Source organism: Ammospiza nelsoni, chromosome 2, assembly GCF_027579445.1.
Source record: "Ammospiza nelsoni isolate bAmmNel1 chromosome 2, bAmmNel1.pri, whole genome shotgun sequence".
In the NCBI taxonomy this organism is placed as follows: Eukaryota; Metazoa; Chordata; class Aves; order Passeriformes; family Passerellidae; genus Ammospiza; species Ammospiza nelsoni.
The window spans coordinates 59,543,661-59,561,065 of NC_080634.1; the positions used below are offsets into that span (position 1 = coordinate 59,543,661).

Here is a 17,405-nt window from a genome sequence, read left to right on the forward strand (position 1 = left end):
GTTTTAATTACTTTCTCTGCCATGGCTAGAGACTTCTGGAATTATCCTCTTTGTGGAAATAAAGTTAGGCAGCTGGGCTTTTCTATCAAAATGCTTAGCTGAGTCATAAGGCTTGGGGGAAAAGTAACACAGGGTGAGTTTAGAGTTGTATTGAGTTGCCTGGTAAGCAAAGGAACGTTCTTCAGAAGTGCCCAGGTAAACTGCATTTTCTAATGTGTTTTCATTCGCTACGGTCTCTCTCATAGAACAGTCTCAGGATTAGTAATTTGGTTTTCTATATTGCCTCTTGCAGGCAGATTCAGGCAGCCCACAAATACCACCTGCCCCAGAGAAGGCAATGCAGAGTTCTTTTATAGTAGCCATTCTAAGAAGAAACTCCCATAAGAAAATATTCCAGTCCATTTTCTGCCTAGCAGTATCTCTGCACAAACAAGCAATTCCACTTCAAGCACTGACTACAACTGACATCCATTCCCTGCTCCCAGTTTCTTCCAGGAACATGGTAATCTCATAACTACTCCAAAAAAAGTCCTTCAAGCACATCATTTAGACAAAAGTTTAATGCAAATATCTTACAGGACTGAGCACTTAATCCAAAGGGTCAGATGCCCAGAGTGGAACTAGGCTCTCCTAACATCAAACAACTACTATATAATCATTCCAGTACAAGAAATAAAAATTTTACAGTGAGTATCATCATTCATTGGAACAACATGCACAGGGGCATGCTGGTCTTCCCATCACTGGAGTTTTTCCAGTTATGACCAGACAGGGTGCTAGATAATTTCATTTAGGCTCCCTTTCCCCCAGAATATTGGACTAGATGATCTTTTGAGTTCTCTTTCAACCTGGACTATTCCATGATTCTGTGATATATATCAACACATTAACTAGTAATCCAGACTCTATGGTTTTAAGCTGGTAAAAGGACTGAAAAACAAGTGGGGAGTGACCGAGGGAGTTGGGGCTGTTTAACTTGGAGAAGAGGAGACTCAAGGAAGACCTTATCACTCTCTAAAACCACCTCAAAGGAGGATGTATGAAGGTGGGAGTTAGACTCTTCTCCCAGGTAACAAGTGACAGGACAAGAGTAAATGGCCTGAGGTTGTGCCTGGAAAGGTTTAGATTGGATAATTCTCTTCACTGGAAGGATGGTCAAGCATTGGAAGAGGCTGCCCAGGGAAGTGGTGGAATCTCCATCGTCGGAAGCACTCAAAAATATGTGAATCTGGCACTTAGGGACATGGTTTAGTGCTGGACTTGACAGTACTGGATTAATGTTTGGACTCTGTGATGTTAGAGGTCTTTTTCAACCTTAACGACTCTATGATTCTCTGTTTCTGTGATTGTTAAAAGAAATATAGACATTTACTCTGTTTTCTTATGACTCCAAGAAATGAGACAAATCATGTTCCAGAAGGAGGTTTTGTTTTCCCTGAGTCCTGCAGGGAACTTAGGGCAGCTGATACCAACATAAGTGCAAGGGGAATCACCTTATGTGCATATATTTCTCATTAATGATATTTCAGCTCTGATAGAGACTTGGCTTGTGGAGCAGGAGTTTTTTATTACATGGCAGGTTGTATAGTTGGAGTTTCAGCTAGACCCCAATTCTCTGCTGTAATTCCAGACTGGAATTACAATGAAGGGATTCAGAACCTTATTAAATTCACTGGGGAGGCAAGTACCATTCTGCTCAAGCAACATCTAAAGGATGACTCACAGGAGATATGTACACAACAAGACTGCCTGATCTGTAGACAACATTTCTTGCTGTTCCCATACTCACTTCTTGGTAGGAACATTGCTCCCAGAAAGAATGCACTGTATTCTATGCCTGTCTCTTCTAAGAGGGGTTTAAACCACCAAGGCACTTGCACTGCCACAGCAAAATTTGACTTTACAGTTCTAACCAAGCCTTGCTGCAAAATACCCTGTGAGTGTCAGAGTGAGCAGCAGAAATAAGAGGAGTGTTCTGACTGTAGCACTATAAATTGGCTTCTTCCCTGAAGGCAGAGAATGTCTTGGCCTCCCTTCTAGGCCTGCTTATGTATTTTACAGGTCTCATTTAAGCTGCTTTGGAGAAAATGCATAAACAGTCGTGGTAGAGCTGCCAAAAGGGGGTCCCAGGCCCATTCCTGAAATGAAGCATTAAATGCTTTGGAAAATGTCTTTCCAGGACCACCTTAGCATACAGATCTTGGCCTGACTATTCATCGGCTGGAGCTTTCTATGCTGTCAGCCCTGCTGAAAGGAATGGAGGGGAGATGTTATTAGCAAATAAAGATATCCAGCAGCAGATCAGGTATTCATCCTCTCAGCCATTCAGAAGGTTTGCACACAACAGGACTCAGGGCAGGTCCTCAGCCTGTCTATCAATGGTCTCAGGCTGCCTGCATACCTGAGGACAGGCAAAGCAAGAGAGGTAGTCAGCAGTGGGCTTTGGGCTGGGAGATGTCTGCATTCCTCTAATGGGCTGATAAGACCATTTTCAGCATGAAACAGTACGTGCTACTATATTGTCAAATACTGGTTTTTATACACAGGCCAAGGACATTGTCCTGCATGTTTCTGGGAAGTTAAAGTTAAGTGCTGTAAAATTAGCCCCTAACAGAAGAAATAGATTTTGTCTACATAAACACACTGATTTTAAATTCTGGTAGCAATTTTTTGGCCTCATAATAAACACACCACTGTGTGTTTATTTCTGATTCTGAAACCTAAAAGAAGCCAATAACCCAGTAAGAAGTCCTAGCTATTTATTTTCCTCTTGATTCATACCCATTAGTGTATGAAAGTGGCAATTTTCCAAACAGGCACTCATTTTGACAAATGCATTTTACTGACCCCTTTTACAGAGGGCAGACCTGGGAGGATATGTAGAAGTTTCTGCAGAAAATGACCTCACTGTTAAGTAGTAAGGATGCCAGATATCTCCAACTCAGCCATCCATAAGTCATCTTGATTTGTCAGATGCATTGGCTTTTAAAAAGCTCAAGGTAAGAACATCCATGGGAATAACAAGCCTTGTCAGCTTCATTTCATGTTTCTAGCAGCAGTCAATAGCAAAGGTGTCATCCTCCCACATGATTCTTCCAGAAATTTTCCTGTATTTACATAATGCCATCAGTCTTAAAAGGCTTTCCAATAACTATAAATTCCACTTTTAATAATTGCCTAATTGGAAATTAGGACCAGGATTTTCATCATTAAAATCCTTAGACCGCAGCCACCTGTGATGCCTACACAAATGCATCTCTCCAAAAGCTTTGTGAAACTGCAAACTTGAGAACACTGTTTATCTTCCTTCTCTCTCCACCTAAAAAATCCTGACAAAAGCTGGGATTGGTGATACTGCACACTTCTTCTAAAGAGCTAACAACTGTGGACTGACAAGCTTCCAGTGTCAGAGTTGATATTCTCAAGCTAGATATGCAGAACTCTGTTTATACTATGTACACATCTTCAGCTGGGCTTAAACCTGTGTGTTCACACCTTCATGGCAGTTCAGGTGTTCAGCTAAATGTGAGCTTATGCTTACAGACAATCTGAGGAACAAGCAGACAGGCACAAAGCAGACAATGCCAAATTTGATGATGTAAGTAGTCAGCACACCCATCTTTGAAAATCTGTTGCTGCTATTGGGCTTCACCAGGCCTGTAGTTTTACTTCTATCTGGACTTTTATTTCTGGTTCTGCAAAGTGTGAGGTTTTCTTCCTTGATTGCACACTGCCTGGAGGGGCATGTGCACAAGCTAAGAGATCCATGCCTTTCTCCAAAGGTTTGTTACTGAGCACTCAAAGCAAAGTTGTCTGGTTTCATTTTTTGCATTAAAACTCTGACACATTATGTTGCCTATTTTTGCTGCTACTTAGAATTCCCCAGCTCCAACACCTCTTTGTTTTTCCAGTAATCTCTTCCTCTTCACTGACCCATATACCCACAGTTCAGCAGCTAAGCCATACTGGGTGCACCACTGGTGCCTGTGGGTAACCTCATTCACCTCTTGGCCAATGGCTCTTCTCACTCTCTTGCAACACTTATCAAATGGGAAAATCCCCTTTGCAGAAACCCACCTCTGTCATCTTCACAGCTGGGTAAAACTGCATTGTCTTTTATTCTAACACTGAAATAAAAAAAACATTAAAAATTCCTACAATCTGGAATTGCCACTCCTACTGTGAGGAAGAGAAAGGTGACAGGGTTTTAAAGCAAAGCAAAGATTTTTCAAAGTAAATTCAGTTATGAGCCAGGTTTTACTGCAATTTCCAGAGCAAAGTTATTAAAAGAAGATGCAGAAAAATGTAAAGAACTAAAAATGGGCCAATATCCTCTAAATGGTCCCAGGACATTACTTATGGGACATTGCAGATCCTGAGTCTCTCTGACCGTGTTTTTGGTCAAGTGAGGGTGGGAGGCAGGAAGATGTGGGAGATCACTTAAGGCTGCTGAAAATAAAGACGTATCTATCTTACAGATACAGTTCACAATAAGCACCTGATAGGAAAGATTTACTTCAGAAAATGTCAAAACCGACAAATTTACTTTCTGCATCCAGTGTTCTACGTTCATCCTTAATGTAAAAGACATGAATAATTAAAACTTCTTACCTAGTAGAATATATCTCCAAAGAAAAAAATAGATCTGAATATAGACAATTTTCTTAGCATTTACAAGCCTTATTTTTGTGTCATTCTTTTCCTTAAAAGGCTGTTGAAATTTTTGGTGAGTAGTGCAAAGATTAAAGCTGAGCAGAAGAACTGGTGTAAAAGCTTTGTGTAAGCTAGAGAGGTACAGAAAAAGGGAGTAAAATAAAACAGCAATAAAAACAGGACCGGATGTACTCACTCATCACTAGACATGTTACATGATTAATCGCTTGTCCTCATTGTAACAACGAAGCCAGGAAATCCACAAAACCTCAGCATGTATGTAATAGTGCATTTCTAGCTAACAAATTACAGCTATCAAGCTACAGAGAGAAGCATGCACTACATTTAGTATAATTTAACATACTGGCCTTGCCTGAAAACCTGGCAAAGTCTGCTACCATGCCAGCCTGTAGCATCAAAGCTCTGTATTTCTATGAGGGTGAAAATTCAAGTATTTAGCATTTACATGAGATTCAGCCAGAAGGACGACGACCGGGGCTATTTACGCAAAGTAGTTCATCGTGAAGGGGCTTGTGATGCTCCAGTCTGGCCAAAACATCCATCGCTGACCATAAACACAGCAAACATTCTAAACAGGTTGTGGTGGCATTACCTGGAGCCAAAGCACAAGCCTGGTTGCATTTTATGTCAAACCACTGACCAGCCCTCCTGCTGCTTGGAAAGTATGGCCGACATCCGATTGTGGGTCGCCCCGTGAGGTTCACCAAACCACCAGCAGGAGAGTGGTTATGCTGCTTTCTTCAAAACATTTTTGTGGCTTTCTTGAGAGCACGGTACTTGTCAGGTGAGTAGCGCAGTCAGGATGGTTTTATCTCCTTTTTGCCATTATATGTGCTCCAGTACCATCCCAGAGGCCTCTCCTCTGCTCAGCTGTAAATAGAGCGCACGAAGAACCATTCTCTGGAGGGCTGCAGGCATCAGAACACATTTTAAGGCTAACAAGGAGAATATTCAGTCTGAACTCCCATACGCCAAGAGGAAATACCCAGTTATTTATGTAACTATACCTAAAATATTTTTTATATCTTTCAAACATAACACAAAGAACATTTTTACCTTTTATGCTGCAATTTTCAATCATGTCAACCCCTGACCAATACATTCTCAGGGGGAGAGGACTGCAATTCTGAAATGGTTATTTCAGGTCTTCTCAAGGGGTGGTTAATTAGCTGTTAAATTATCTCTCTGCACCTAAATTAACACATGACCACCTAACATGCCTGTTAACATCCATCTGCCACACACCATCCTTTGCCAATGACCTCTTTTCCTGGAGCCTCATCAATCAAATTCAGCTTGGCAGGAGACTTCTTGTTCACGTAGAGGAGAGTGTGAGATAATTCCCACCACCTCCCTGAGCAAAGGGCAGGAGGCATCAGTCAGCTTCACAAAATGAGAAGCAAAGAAGAGTAAGACAGTAGACCTACCCAAAAGATCTTCCAGAAGCCCCATGTCAGCGCTGAGCAGAGAATTCCCTTATTCCAGGCAATCACAGTGTTATGAACCTCATACATCTTAATGCAGTCTTTGTGCACACTGTTGTGGTTTTTATTAAAAAGTCATGCCCTTGGGAAAACAAAATCAAGAAAGACAACATCATGTGAAATGTTAGATTCTTTTATTTCTAGTGTTATCTTTGGGAATTCCTAGACTTTCATGTAAGCATGGGTTTGCTATTGCCTTGAAGGTGAGTCATCATTTAGAACAGGGTAAGAATTTTTATCCTTTTGACTCCCCACAGAAAGGTAAAAAAACCCAGTCAGGTACTTAGGATAGGATGGTTTGGGTAGGGATGGTAGGGACCTTTAAACTCATCCAGTTTTGATCCCTCTGCTGCAGGTAGGAACACCTTCCACTAGACCATGTTGCTCAATCTGGTCCTGAACAATTCCAGGGATAGGACATCCACAAATTCTCTGGGCTGAACCTCGCAGCACCTCGCCATCCTCAGAGTGAAAAATTTCTTCCAGATATCTGATTAAATCTCTCCTCTCTCAGTTTAAAGCCATTCCCTTCTTCCTCTCACTTCATGCCCTTGCAAAAAGCCCCCCTCCCAGCTCTCTGGCAGACCCCTTTAAGTACTGGAAGATGCTGTAAAGGCCTCCCCAGAGCCTCCTCTTCTCTAGGCTGAACAGCCACGGGTCCCTGTCCTCACAGGAGAGGTGCTCCAGCCATCTGATCGTGTTAGTAGCCTCTTCTGCACCTACTCCAGCAGGTCCATGTCCTTATGTTGGGGAGCCCAGAGCAGAACTTAAAAAGTTATTACCTTCCAAATGATGAGGATTTTTCTACATGCAACCAGTTTGGGACAGTCTCTGAGTGATTTTCAGATTTGCCTGAAAAGGCCCACAGTTTGCAAGTGTTATTACAGAAAAGTATCTGAAATTGTAAAATATTAGTTTGATCATATTTGGGAGAGCAATAAAAATGCTAACTATTGTGGGATTTGGTAAATACAAGAAGTCATTGTGAATGTCCAAAACTCTTCAGAAGAGCCCAGGATCATTGTTCCATTTTACAGACTGACTCCTTCCAACATATTTCACCTTCTTTGAGGGTATCAAACCTTCTTCAGGGTCAATGAAGTGTCTGCAGCATAGGACTTGAGATTGGGAGACCTTTTAGGAACAGAGAGCAGTATAAAAATCAAGTCAGGGAAGCAAAATGCAGAAATTTCATGGAATAGGTGCCAAGGTTGCTATGTGGGGTCAATGCAATCCACAACCCCTGCTGAAAGGTACTAGTTAGACTGAGAAGGTGGAGTAGTTAAAAAGCCCCACCCAGCAAGGACACTATAACCAAAAAGAAAGAAAACCTTTGCAGCCTTTACTCTTCTCAACAACCCAAGACTGTAGAAACCGCACATTTAAAAACAGACTTGAAATATAGGACACAACTGCATTTGAACTTTTGACTTGCAAACAAATTTGCAAACTGTCTTTTGACAGTTGATAGGAAATTAATTTAAGTTCAAATTAAGTGAGGTCCAGGGTCAAGATTGTGTTGTGACCACAGTTCATTCTCTTTCATTTTCTCCTTGTTAATTAGAGACAATTTAATGAGCTTTAGCTTTACTGCACTTACAATTTAATTACTGGAAAATGTTTATATTTTAAGAAAGAAAATTGAAAATGAAGGATGGAACCAACAAACCTTCTCATTGCTGCCATGTATTCAGATTAATGGTTATTTCCCAAATTAATCTAAATCATTCATCCAGTGTAATTTGGATGGCAGCAGGAAGGATGACTTTTTGTGTACCTAAATTTTTTCTTAACAGTTGTGGTAAGCTAATACATAAAGAAAAATAAATTAAGTCATATTTTTAAGACACAGACTACAAGACAGGCATATACCATAAGCAGTGCCATTCCAACACTTGCAGAAGACAAAAAAAATCTCACAAGATAATTTTAAACAAAAATTACCAAATTCTCTAAAACCATGTCTCTAGCAGTCTCTCACAAGCACTTTGATCATTCTGATGATCTTGGAGAATTTCCAACACTCACCTCCTTATTTCTCAGGCAGGCACAAGAAAAGAGGTTTTGTTGAAGATGCCAGCATGTACTAAGCTTGTCAGGATGTTTCAGGCTTAACCCTTTGAAGACTCTGATTGCCCTGAAGATAAAATATTCACATAATGGTTTACAGCAATAAATTAGGACACAAGCAAAGTTCTGAACCTCCTAAGCTAAAAGAATGAAAAATATGTATGATCTGTTGCCACAGGAATATTAATTAAGCATCTCACAGTCCTGTAACAGTTAGCTTGGATGCTCTCCTCTTCCCAGTGCCTTTTAACTCCAATGGGTTTAGCTGTGAACTCCAACTCTCTCATACATATTGCATAACATACTGTGAAGAGTTCAACAGGACACCCGAGTATTGCCATTTCTCTTGACATAATTTCTCTGCTTTTACAACTTGGTTTCCACCGAGCCATTTTATAATTTCCCACAGAAACATCATGCGTCTCCTCTGAACTACAACTTCCAGCAGAAGCAGATGGTTCTTTGTTATATTTCTGTCCATATTGATAGCATTTTCACAGCATCGTGTCTGATGTTGTGTGGTTATCAATCCAGTTGCAGCATCTGTTCACAGCACAATATTATGGGGCAATAATCTGAAAATATGACCTTCTAAGGTCTTGACTACTTGCTATTAAAGGTTACTGTTTATCTAAATTGAGACCTGATGCAGCTGGGTGAGACAACTGGGATTTTGCCAGCTTTCCAAAGGACTGAGTTTTGCCCTGTGTCTGGAAGCCAACCAGCAGCACACTGCACATACAGCCGCACGAATTACGGAGTATGTTTGAGTTACATTATACTTCAGTATCAACTTAAAAGTTGCTTTTAGATCAGCATAAAATCCAAGGGTTTTGCAAGCAGTAAATTGGGTTCCAAACCAAAGCAACCACAGATTACTTTCCTACAGGAGTTAAAAACTCAGCCAAAAGCAAGTTTAGCTCTTCTTCACTGCTTGATGATTTCTGGTAGGCAAGCCTTGTTCCATAGCCTCACAGCTAAGACTCCCCTTGCTGGTTTTTAACCACTTCCACCAGACAAGAATAAGAAGGCCAGAAGTCACATCAGGACAGCAGAAAAGGGTCAGAAGAGAAGCTGAAGATGACAGCTGCACTACAAGACTTGACAAGGGACAGAAAAAAGGTAGAAACCAGCAATAGCCACAAGGAAAGTGTAGGAAGAGCCTCTGATTTAACTCAGAAGTTAAATGAGGTGGAGGCTGCACAAAACATGAGATTGGAATTGAGTGGGCTACAGGGGCAAATAGCAGAAAGAAGTACCACATTATCACACACACTCTTTTCTCAATATTCATCTGATTTCTGGTTGAAGCACCGGAATTCCAAAAACCCAAGTCAAATGAGTTGCACAAGTGTTCTCTTTTGCCCTTTCTTAATTAAAAACAAACAAATCAACCCAAGTAAATGCACACAAAGTTCCCTCACGGTCCTACAAGCAGCAGCAATTTTCAGAGGGACAAAGACAATGCAGACTATATGTTCTGACTACATAAAGGTCCTAAGTTCTGTTTTTGCCATTTCTTTGGAAAGGTGCTGTGTGGTCACGGAATAGATAGCCAGTACCCTGACCACAGACACGGCCTCATGCTTGTCACTGTTGGTTCCCCTGCCCCTAGCAGTCACACGTTTCTTCATGGTTCGCCTCAACAGCAGGGGGAAGAGACAGGGTTTGATTAATATGGTGCTCAATAACCAGTAAGGTCAGTGATCTGGGTACATTTCTGCAGCCTTGGCATGACTCACTTTCCGTAGCCACCTTCCAATCGGAGGCTCGGAGCAATCGCCAGCATGGAATTCAGTCACACCAGAAGCTCAGGCTAGGGACTGAGAGGAAGGTCTGACCAACAGCAGCAAGAGATGGAGTAGCACACATGTTGGGCGAAGACTATGGACTAGCTGGAGACTTAACTCTCAATTTAATACACCAAGGTTAAACAAAGTGCATGGATACTGTTCTGTGGTTGAATGAAACCAGCCAGAACCAGACTGCTGAATGAAAGAAAAATAAAGTCCGGGGCAGGAAGAAAAAAGCTCAGATTTATCTTCCACATGAATATCTTCTTTCCCTTTATGAAAAACTTTTCCTCGTTTCCAACTCACTACTTGCCTTTTTTTGAACATACAGTATTTGAAGAGTAAGTTATTTACTTGCTTCAGTTAACATTTATTTTACATGTGATTGACCATGAGGCATTACCCAAACAAAAAATCTTTGAAACAGATATGGTAATGAAACACAAGAATGCTCCTTTTGGAAGCAATCTCAAAATACTAAAGAAACCTCCTTCAAACAACCATTGCAAAAATATTCAAGGAGAGTTACTCACGCTTACTGGTTTTAATGTAACTTCAGCAAAAAATTCCTAATTCTTGAAATGCAACCCAGCTGAGAATAGCAGAGTCACAACTTATACATCAAAAAACAGCTACCTGCAACAGCCGTACTTCTAAATCTTAGAAATGGTCCTGTGCACATCACCTCTGCTCAGCATTACTATTTTAGGGTACTTGACAACATGCTGTTTGGGGGATTTCACAAGATTCCAAAACACTTGAGGATAGTGAAGAAACCTGCGAAATGTCCTGCTTCATACATTTTCACTAGCAGAGTATTCTTGGATTTGTCCAGAAGACTAAAGCTGAGTTCTAAGCTAGTTTCCCAAATACTGGACAAAGCAACCTCAGTCCACACAGAAATACCAAGGCAACCTTACTAACCCAGCTTCCAGGCAAGATGGAGCTGACTGGTTCTTACATGCCCCTTGTGCTGTGAGTAGAGTCTGTGTGACACTTTACTGCGTGTCAGTGGAACTGTGGGCTCACCTTACAGCATAAAGACAGTAAAGCAGGGTCCTCACCCCTTGCAGGACTCCAATTTAACTCTGTAAGAAGTATGCCATCTACTGATGCACTCCTTACTACACCCTTCCTCACACAGCCACTGACCAAGACTGCTCTTAGCTGTGTTTGCTGAAAAGAAAAATAACATTCCATGAATTGACAAGAAATGACAGCACTCTCGAAGCCAGTGAAATGTGTTTTATTTTAAGCCACTGCTAAAACAAGGACAAATTTAGTGCAACCTGGAGTTCATAATCTGAAAACTGAATATAGTTAAGTTACTAAAATGGTAAAACTTGTCACCATTATACAGTACAAGACCTTCATATTCATTGAGTACAGTTACATAAACATTTAGTTATTCAAACTGCTTTTGGTATACAATTGCATTACTAACTGGGCTGTGAATTACTGTAACACTGCACAAATAAGCAGCAGTTCCAGCAAATTATAATAAATTTTATTATTAAATACTGTTCAGACATTAGAACAAAGGCCCTCTAAAACTAAAACACCAGCTATACAACAGGAATGTACAAAGATGATACAAAATAAAGTGACTACAGTGGCTGGGCTCTGTACCTGCCTCTTCAGACTCAAGTACAGTAAATGCTTGACAGTAGTGGCTCTTGCTGAAAAGCCAAATTTCTTACAATAAAAATCATTCCTGAATCTTGTATTTTTCTTTGCAAATCGACTGTCTAGAACTACAGGGGTTTGCGCTGGTGTTTACTACTCACTGTGTTCCCATCTCCAACAATTTGTCTCTCTTCATAGAAAAGGTCCCAGACAAAGTTACATTAGAAAATGTAACACTTAAAATCTGATACCATTTTTGAGAGACCTAATTAGTCTCGGAATGTGGGTTTCTGGGTTTTGGGGTTTTGGTTGGCTTTTTTCTAAAAAGCTTACACAATCTTCTAAAACTCAAGAACAAAGATCCTACAGAAATTGCATTCACACACATTATCTGAGCTGCCTTTTCACATCCTTGTTTTGAGACAGCAAATCCTCCTTAATTTTCAAATATGGGCTTGAATTTTGTTCAGTTTTTATTTTAAGGCTTTATGCATTCTTTGTATTATTTATGCACCCTGTTCTGAATGCTTAAACTAGTTTTAAATATGGCCACTGCTAACTTGCTTTACAGAGGGACTGTTTCTCAAAGTGCTTTTTCTACAGAATCTTACAAAACATCAAAACACTTCCATTTTTTAGAACACCAAATGTGTTTATGAAATGTCTGGGTGATTTCTGAAACAGTAACATCCAAGGATATACTTTCCTCAACATAAAAATTAAATTACAAGGGTTACCATACAGACAAAATGCAAGATGAATCAAACTCTACCTTATTATGTTTGTTTATAAAGCAGAGTTGTATGTTTTAAAGGGACCAGAATGTGGCCCTTCATGTTTTTAGAGTTTTCACTTACATTTCTGTATTTGTGGTCAGGAGTTTTAAACAAACTCAGTAAAAGTGTAATTTAAGACTTGCATTAGCAAGGAACAGCTTTCTCATTAATATGGCAAAGAGCACCAGTTAGAAACAGTCACAGTATGGTTTTCAAGGATTATTAAAATTATTAAATTGTAATAATTTTGCCAGGCTAGAATAATGCTTTTTAACTTTACACAGAAGGAGGAAAGTTAAGTCATTCTGAAGAAATTTAAAACAATTTGTGTAGAAAACTGGTTTGGGCTTTTTTAGCTTGTTTTCAGTAAAAATGAAGTATTTTCTACTATTTTTCCCATGAAAATTTGGAAACTATGCTACTTTCCTCAGAGGATAATTAAACCATTTCTTCCTTAATGTAAGACCAATCAATAGTTACACAACATATTTGATCCAGTCTGAAAACAGGATTCCATTTAAAAAAATATTTTTCAGTGCAACTGTTGTCTACTTAACTTTGTGAATAGTTGTAAGCTTTGTGAATGGCGTGATCTTCTGCCTTTCTACAAGAAAGTAAAGGAAATGAAAAAGCACTTCACTAAGTTTACAAAACCCACCATTTTGAATAAATGAGTTAAAAAATGGCTGTTCCTGCAGTGTTTTTTGTTGGTTGTGTTTTGTGTTGTAGGTTTTTTAAATGTATGGTTTTGTATATTTGGAATACCTTTAATATCTTCCTCACTGTACAGAAACACTTTACTATACTCTACTGTATCCTCATGTCCTGAAATTCCACCTGGTGAGAAAAATCTAGTCATGAGGCACTGCTTTTAACATTTTATTTCCTTGACATTTCAATTTTATAGGTAAATTTGTACAAGTATATTATTGCTGAGTTAAGGGGAAGGTGGTATAGCCAGGGAATTATTTCAAATTTTTGTCTAAAACAATATTGAAAATCAAACTTTAAAAGAAAAAAAAAAAGGGGAAAAAGGAATACAGGGCGTTTGGGAGAGGAAGAAAAAATCCAGACAACCTTTGTACAATTCTTTAAAAATATTTGCTACTAGAACTACCTTCCAAATATAGGAATTAAATAACTTCCTCTGCCATGCTTTTGGCTCCAGAGAAAAAGAATTCCTGGTGCCTGGATTGTATTACCTATAACAATACAAAAGACCTTGAAGTGGCTTTTGGTCTTTTTGCCACATACATTGACTTTCCAATCAGTGAAATGATATATGAAGTGAGGAAATAAACTGAGCATAACAGAATGTTAATTTAGTGGTAGAAGTTTGCACCAGGAGTTCACAGCAGTGAGATCTCATACACACACAGATAAACAAAGCTGTGTCCATTCACATGTGTGAACACATGTATGTGCACATACAAAAACATGAAGAATCTTTGGCTCTGTGAGAAAGGTGAACTTCGTGAGATCCAAGGCAGAAATCCAGATGACAAAAGAGGACTAAAACCAACCATGCCTCTGCAAAGAGGCCAGTGGAATGCTTTCCTGAAACACCACGACACTGCAAGAACAGTGCTCTTGAATTTACCAGTGCAACACTTTGTAGCAAATCATGGGGTAGGGGTAATCAGAATTGTACATATGCCATTAAAAATCTGGAATAGATTTGGAGACTGTATCTCTCCTTGTTTGGGATCACAAAACTGTGTACTATAACAACAGTATATTTTTCTGTGAAAAAGCTATTAAGATTTTTTTGTTAATCCAAAATCAGTAATGCTCTATGATTATTTACCAAGTTTTAGGTGGCAACCTGGTAATCACCAGCACATGCCTTTTTTCTCTCAAGGATATATAAAAAAACAAATCCCAAAAAACATTTTCAAACCTCAGGATAAGTGAAGGTTCAGATTTCCCTTCGGACAGAAAGGCAGATCAGCAGCACTGGTGAGAAACCTGACAAGACTGCCAAAAATACTCAATTAAAAGTGCCTTTAAAAAATTCAGTGAAGGTAGTTAACAAAAATGAAAAATCAATTTGCAAGAAATTTTCCCTTTACATTTTTACTAGCTTTCTTTGCTAAACACTTTCATGCTCACTGAGTAACAACATTGTTTTTATTCATAAAAAGGAAATTCCTATGTGGCTCTTGGAAAGGAATTAAAACTATCTGAAAAGATGGCCAAAATACTCAGAAATTTGTATCTTCTACTTTTAATACATCTGTGTGAGAGACTAATGTACAAATTCTCTGACACAGAACTAGTGTCACAGAAGTATCTGCATACAAAAAGCCTCAGTAAAAAATTTAGCAATTTAAATCTGACTGGCAAGCTTCAGGAAACCTTGTTAAAGAATTACATACAAAATTATGCTCAACTTCTCACTCTGCCCTTCTACCAGAAGTTACCAGTTCTACAGGAGTCAACAAATTCATGCATTTGCACCTCAGCAATTTCAGAGCAGACTATCCCATCTTCACATAAATTTAAAACTGATAAAGGTGGCTATGAAGCCAGACTGTATTACGGGGCTGCTTGGGCAGGTCACAATTTTCTTCCTGGCAATGCTGCTCTTGGGCATGTAACACCTGGCCAAAATGAATATTTCTTCCACTGTCTGCAGCAAGGTATTCCAGAGCAGCTTGTTGCTGAAATCAGTGCTCTTAGTCCTGCTATGAATATAACACACAAAGGAGTGGGAGAAAGCTATCCTGGCACAAGGGAATAATGAATATCATGTCTGAGACTGTCTCCTGTGGACTATGATCATAGACAAAGGCTGTTCATAAATATCTCAGAGGTATGAACACAGCAGTAAATACAATTTATGCGTGGGTGGACAACACCGATTATGGACTGAATAAACATACCATGTGCACAGTATCACAAAGCACAGCACAGCTATTTTGACTTTCACCTCAAAGTCTTTTAACACTGACTATTACTTAAAAATTCACTAGCTGAATTTTACTTTACACATCTGTGTTCCTTCTATCTCCTTTCAGAAGAGGAATGAAGTGAAGAGTGTCGCATCTTTGGATTTTTCAGACATTTTCCAGAAGCCAACTGACCAGAGATTTACTCAGAGCTTGCTCTCCATCAGATGCCGTCTCTATCATTTCACAATATTTCAGCACTGCTTGCAAGAGATCTCCAACTTTCCAATCTCTTTCTCTCAGTCTTCTAGAAAGCTAAAGGGGAAACAGGGGAACACAAAATATTTTGACTAGGACATCCTGATTAAGTTACAGAAGTTATTCTTGAAACATTAGGTCATAAGAGATCAGTTGTAATGAGTTAATCGTTATTCCCACATCTATAAAAACAAAAACTTCCGCAAGAATTGAGCACTTTTTTTAGGGCAGTCTTCACAAAACTTTCTTCTGGAGGGAGCACCATTTTCAAATTATGTGGTGCCACAGGTATGAGGACTGTGGTTCATCAAGACTGCAGAAAACAGGAAATTCTGAACACAAGATTAAGACATTTGCCACCCCTCCCATGCCAATAATGCATGTATAAAAAGACAAAACTCTGTCTTAATAAAAGGATGTGGATTTTCCTTTCACAACATATAGTGTGGTTGGTGTGGCACAGACACTACCCTCAATGAAAACAGTTTCTTCAGTGTTGGGAAATTATAACATCTTGGGGAGGAGGAAAAGGTGATGATTAAGTTAAACTACCACTCAGGAGCAGAGATCAGTGTAGTTGAAAACATTTCTTTTCCCCCAGGATCCAAAGGAAAAAATCTTCCATAGCTGATGTGTCAAGCTCAGCTATATGTGTAAGATAGCCTACCCTAAGGAAAGAATGAATTTGACAGCTTGCCCAGGAGTAAAAACCTAACAATTTTTAGTTTAAAGAAATAAACAAATACCCACACAAACAAAGTATTCTCTGTAGCTTTCTGGACACCTGTCAATGCTGAATTTTGTAAACACAGTTTAGACATCCTACTTATTCCCTGGAGCTGTAAATTTTTAACCCCTTTTATAGTCCCTACCAAGACATTCCACATATTAAGTTTAAAAAAAGTAATACACATATTTTTCACAGCTACAGAATTAAAAATTCATATAGTTTCTACTGTGAGACCTGTCAGATTGCAATATAAAGTTCTAAAAAAAAATAAAAAGGAAGACAATCTTTCCCTGCTTCTTTACCTAGCCGATGTTCCAACTGCAACAAGGCAGGTGATAGGACTGACAGAAAGAACATGGTTATAAAAACTTGTATCAAACAATTAACTTCTTGAGAAAAACATTAACTTGAACAAGCAAAAAATCCTCTCTAAACCTGAGCATAATTTATTCTGAACACTGGCAACTTTTCTCAGTAGAAATTAAGGACATCTTTTCTATATAGGAAGAGACTGAAATCTGTAGTTATTTCTGTGAATTTCAAAGCAGAGCACAGGAAGTAGGAGCTTTATATTCTACAACATGCAATTTCGTAAATTATGTTTGTTCATTTATAAAAGAATGGCCATTTTTCTTTCCTCTGCCAGAGGAAAGTGTGGCTAATGTCCAAATACCTACTTCAGCAAATGAAATATAAAACTTTTGTCTAAATAAGCTTTATACTACAGTAAAACTACAGAAGTGGCACCTAAATATTTATTTCATGTTTAATCTCACTATTTCTTTAGATGACCAATCTCTTTCTTCCTGCCAGACAAGTGAAATATTAGAGTTAACTCAAAATAAGACTCTTAAACAGGTAAGTAAGGTCTCATTAAAAATGGAATACATATGATTTTTTAATCATGGCACTTGCATATCCACATTGTCAGGCATCTCACAGAAGTCAAGATCTATTCTAATTTACTGATTTCTTGTTATCCTCCTAACAAATGTATTTTGTTACATACATAGGTATTTAACGTCTTTCTGCCTTGCTGAGCATAACAAGCACCCTTAAGGAAGAGTTCATACCCAGCTGCTGCAAGCAACAAACACCCTGCC

General features: G+C 39.1%; 1 protein-coding gene across 3 annotated transcripts in view; it reads right to left on the minus strand.

The window, feature by feature from the left end:
- Nucleotides 1-11,251: 11,251 nt before the first annotated feature.
- Nucleotides 11,252-17,405, minus strand: part of AKAP11 (A-kinase anchoring protein 11) — a 44,232-nt gene continuing 38,078 nt past the window's right edge. For all 3 annotated transcript variants that reach the window (XM_059466492.1, XM_059466491.1, XM_059466490.1), the window contains one exon: nt 11,252-15,629. In XM_059466492.1, coding sequence (XP_059322475.1) covers nt 15,483-15,629 — 147 coding nt within the window. In that variant the 3' untranslated portion in view covers nt 11,252-15,482. The remainder of the gene's footprint in view (nt 15,630-17,405) is intronic.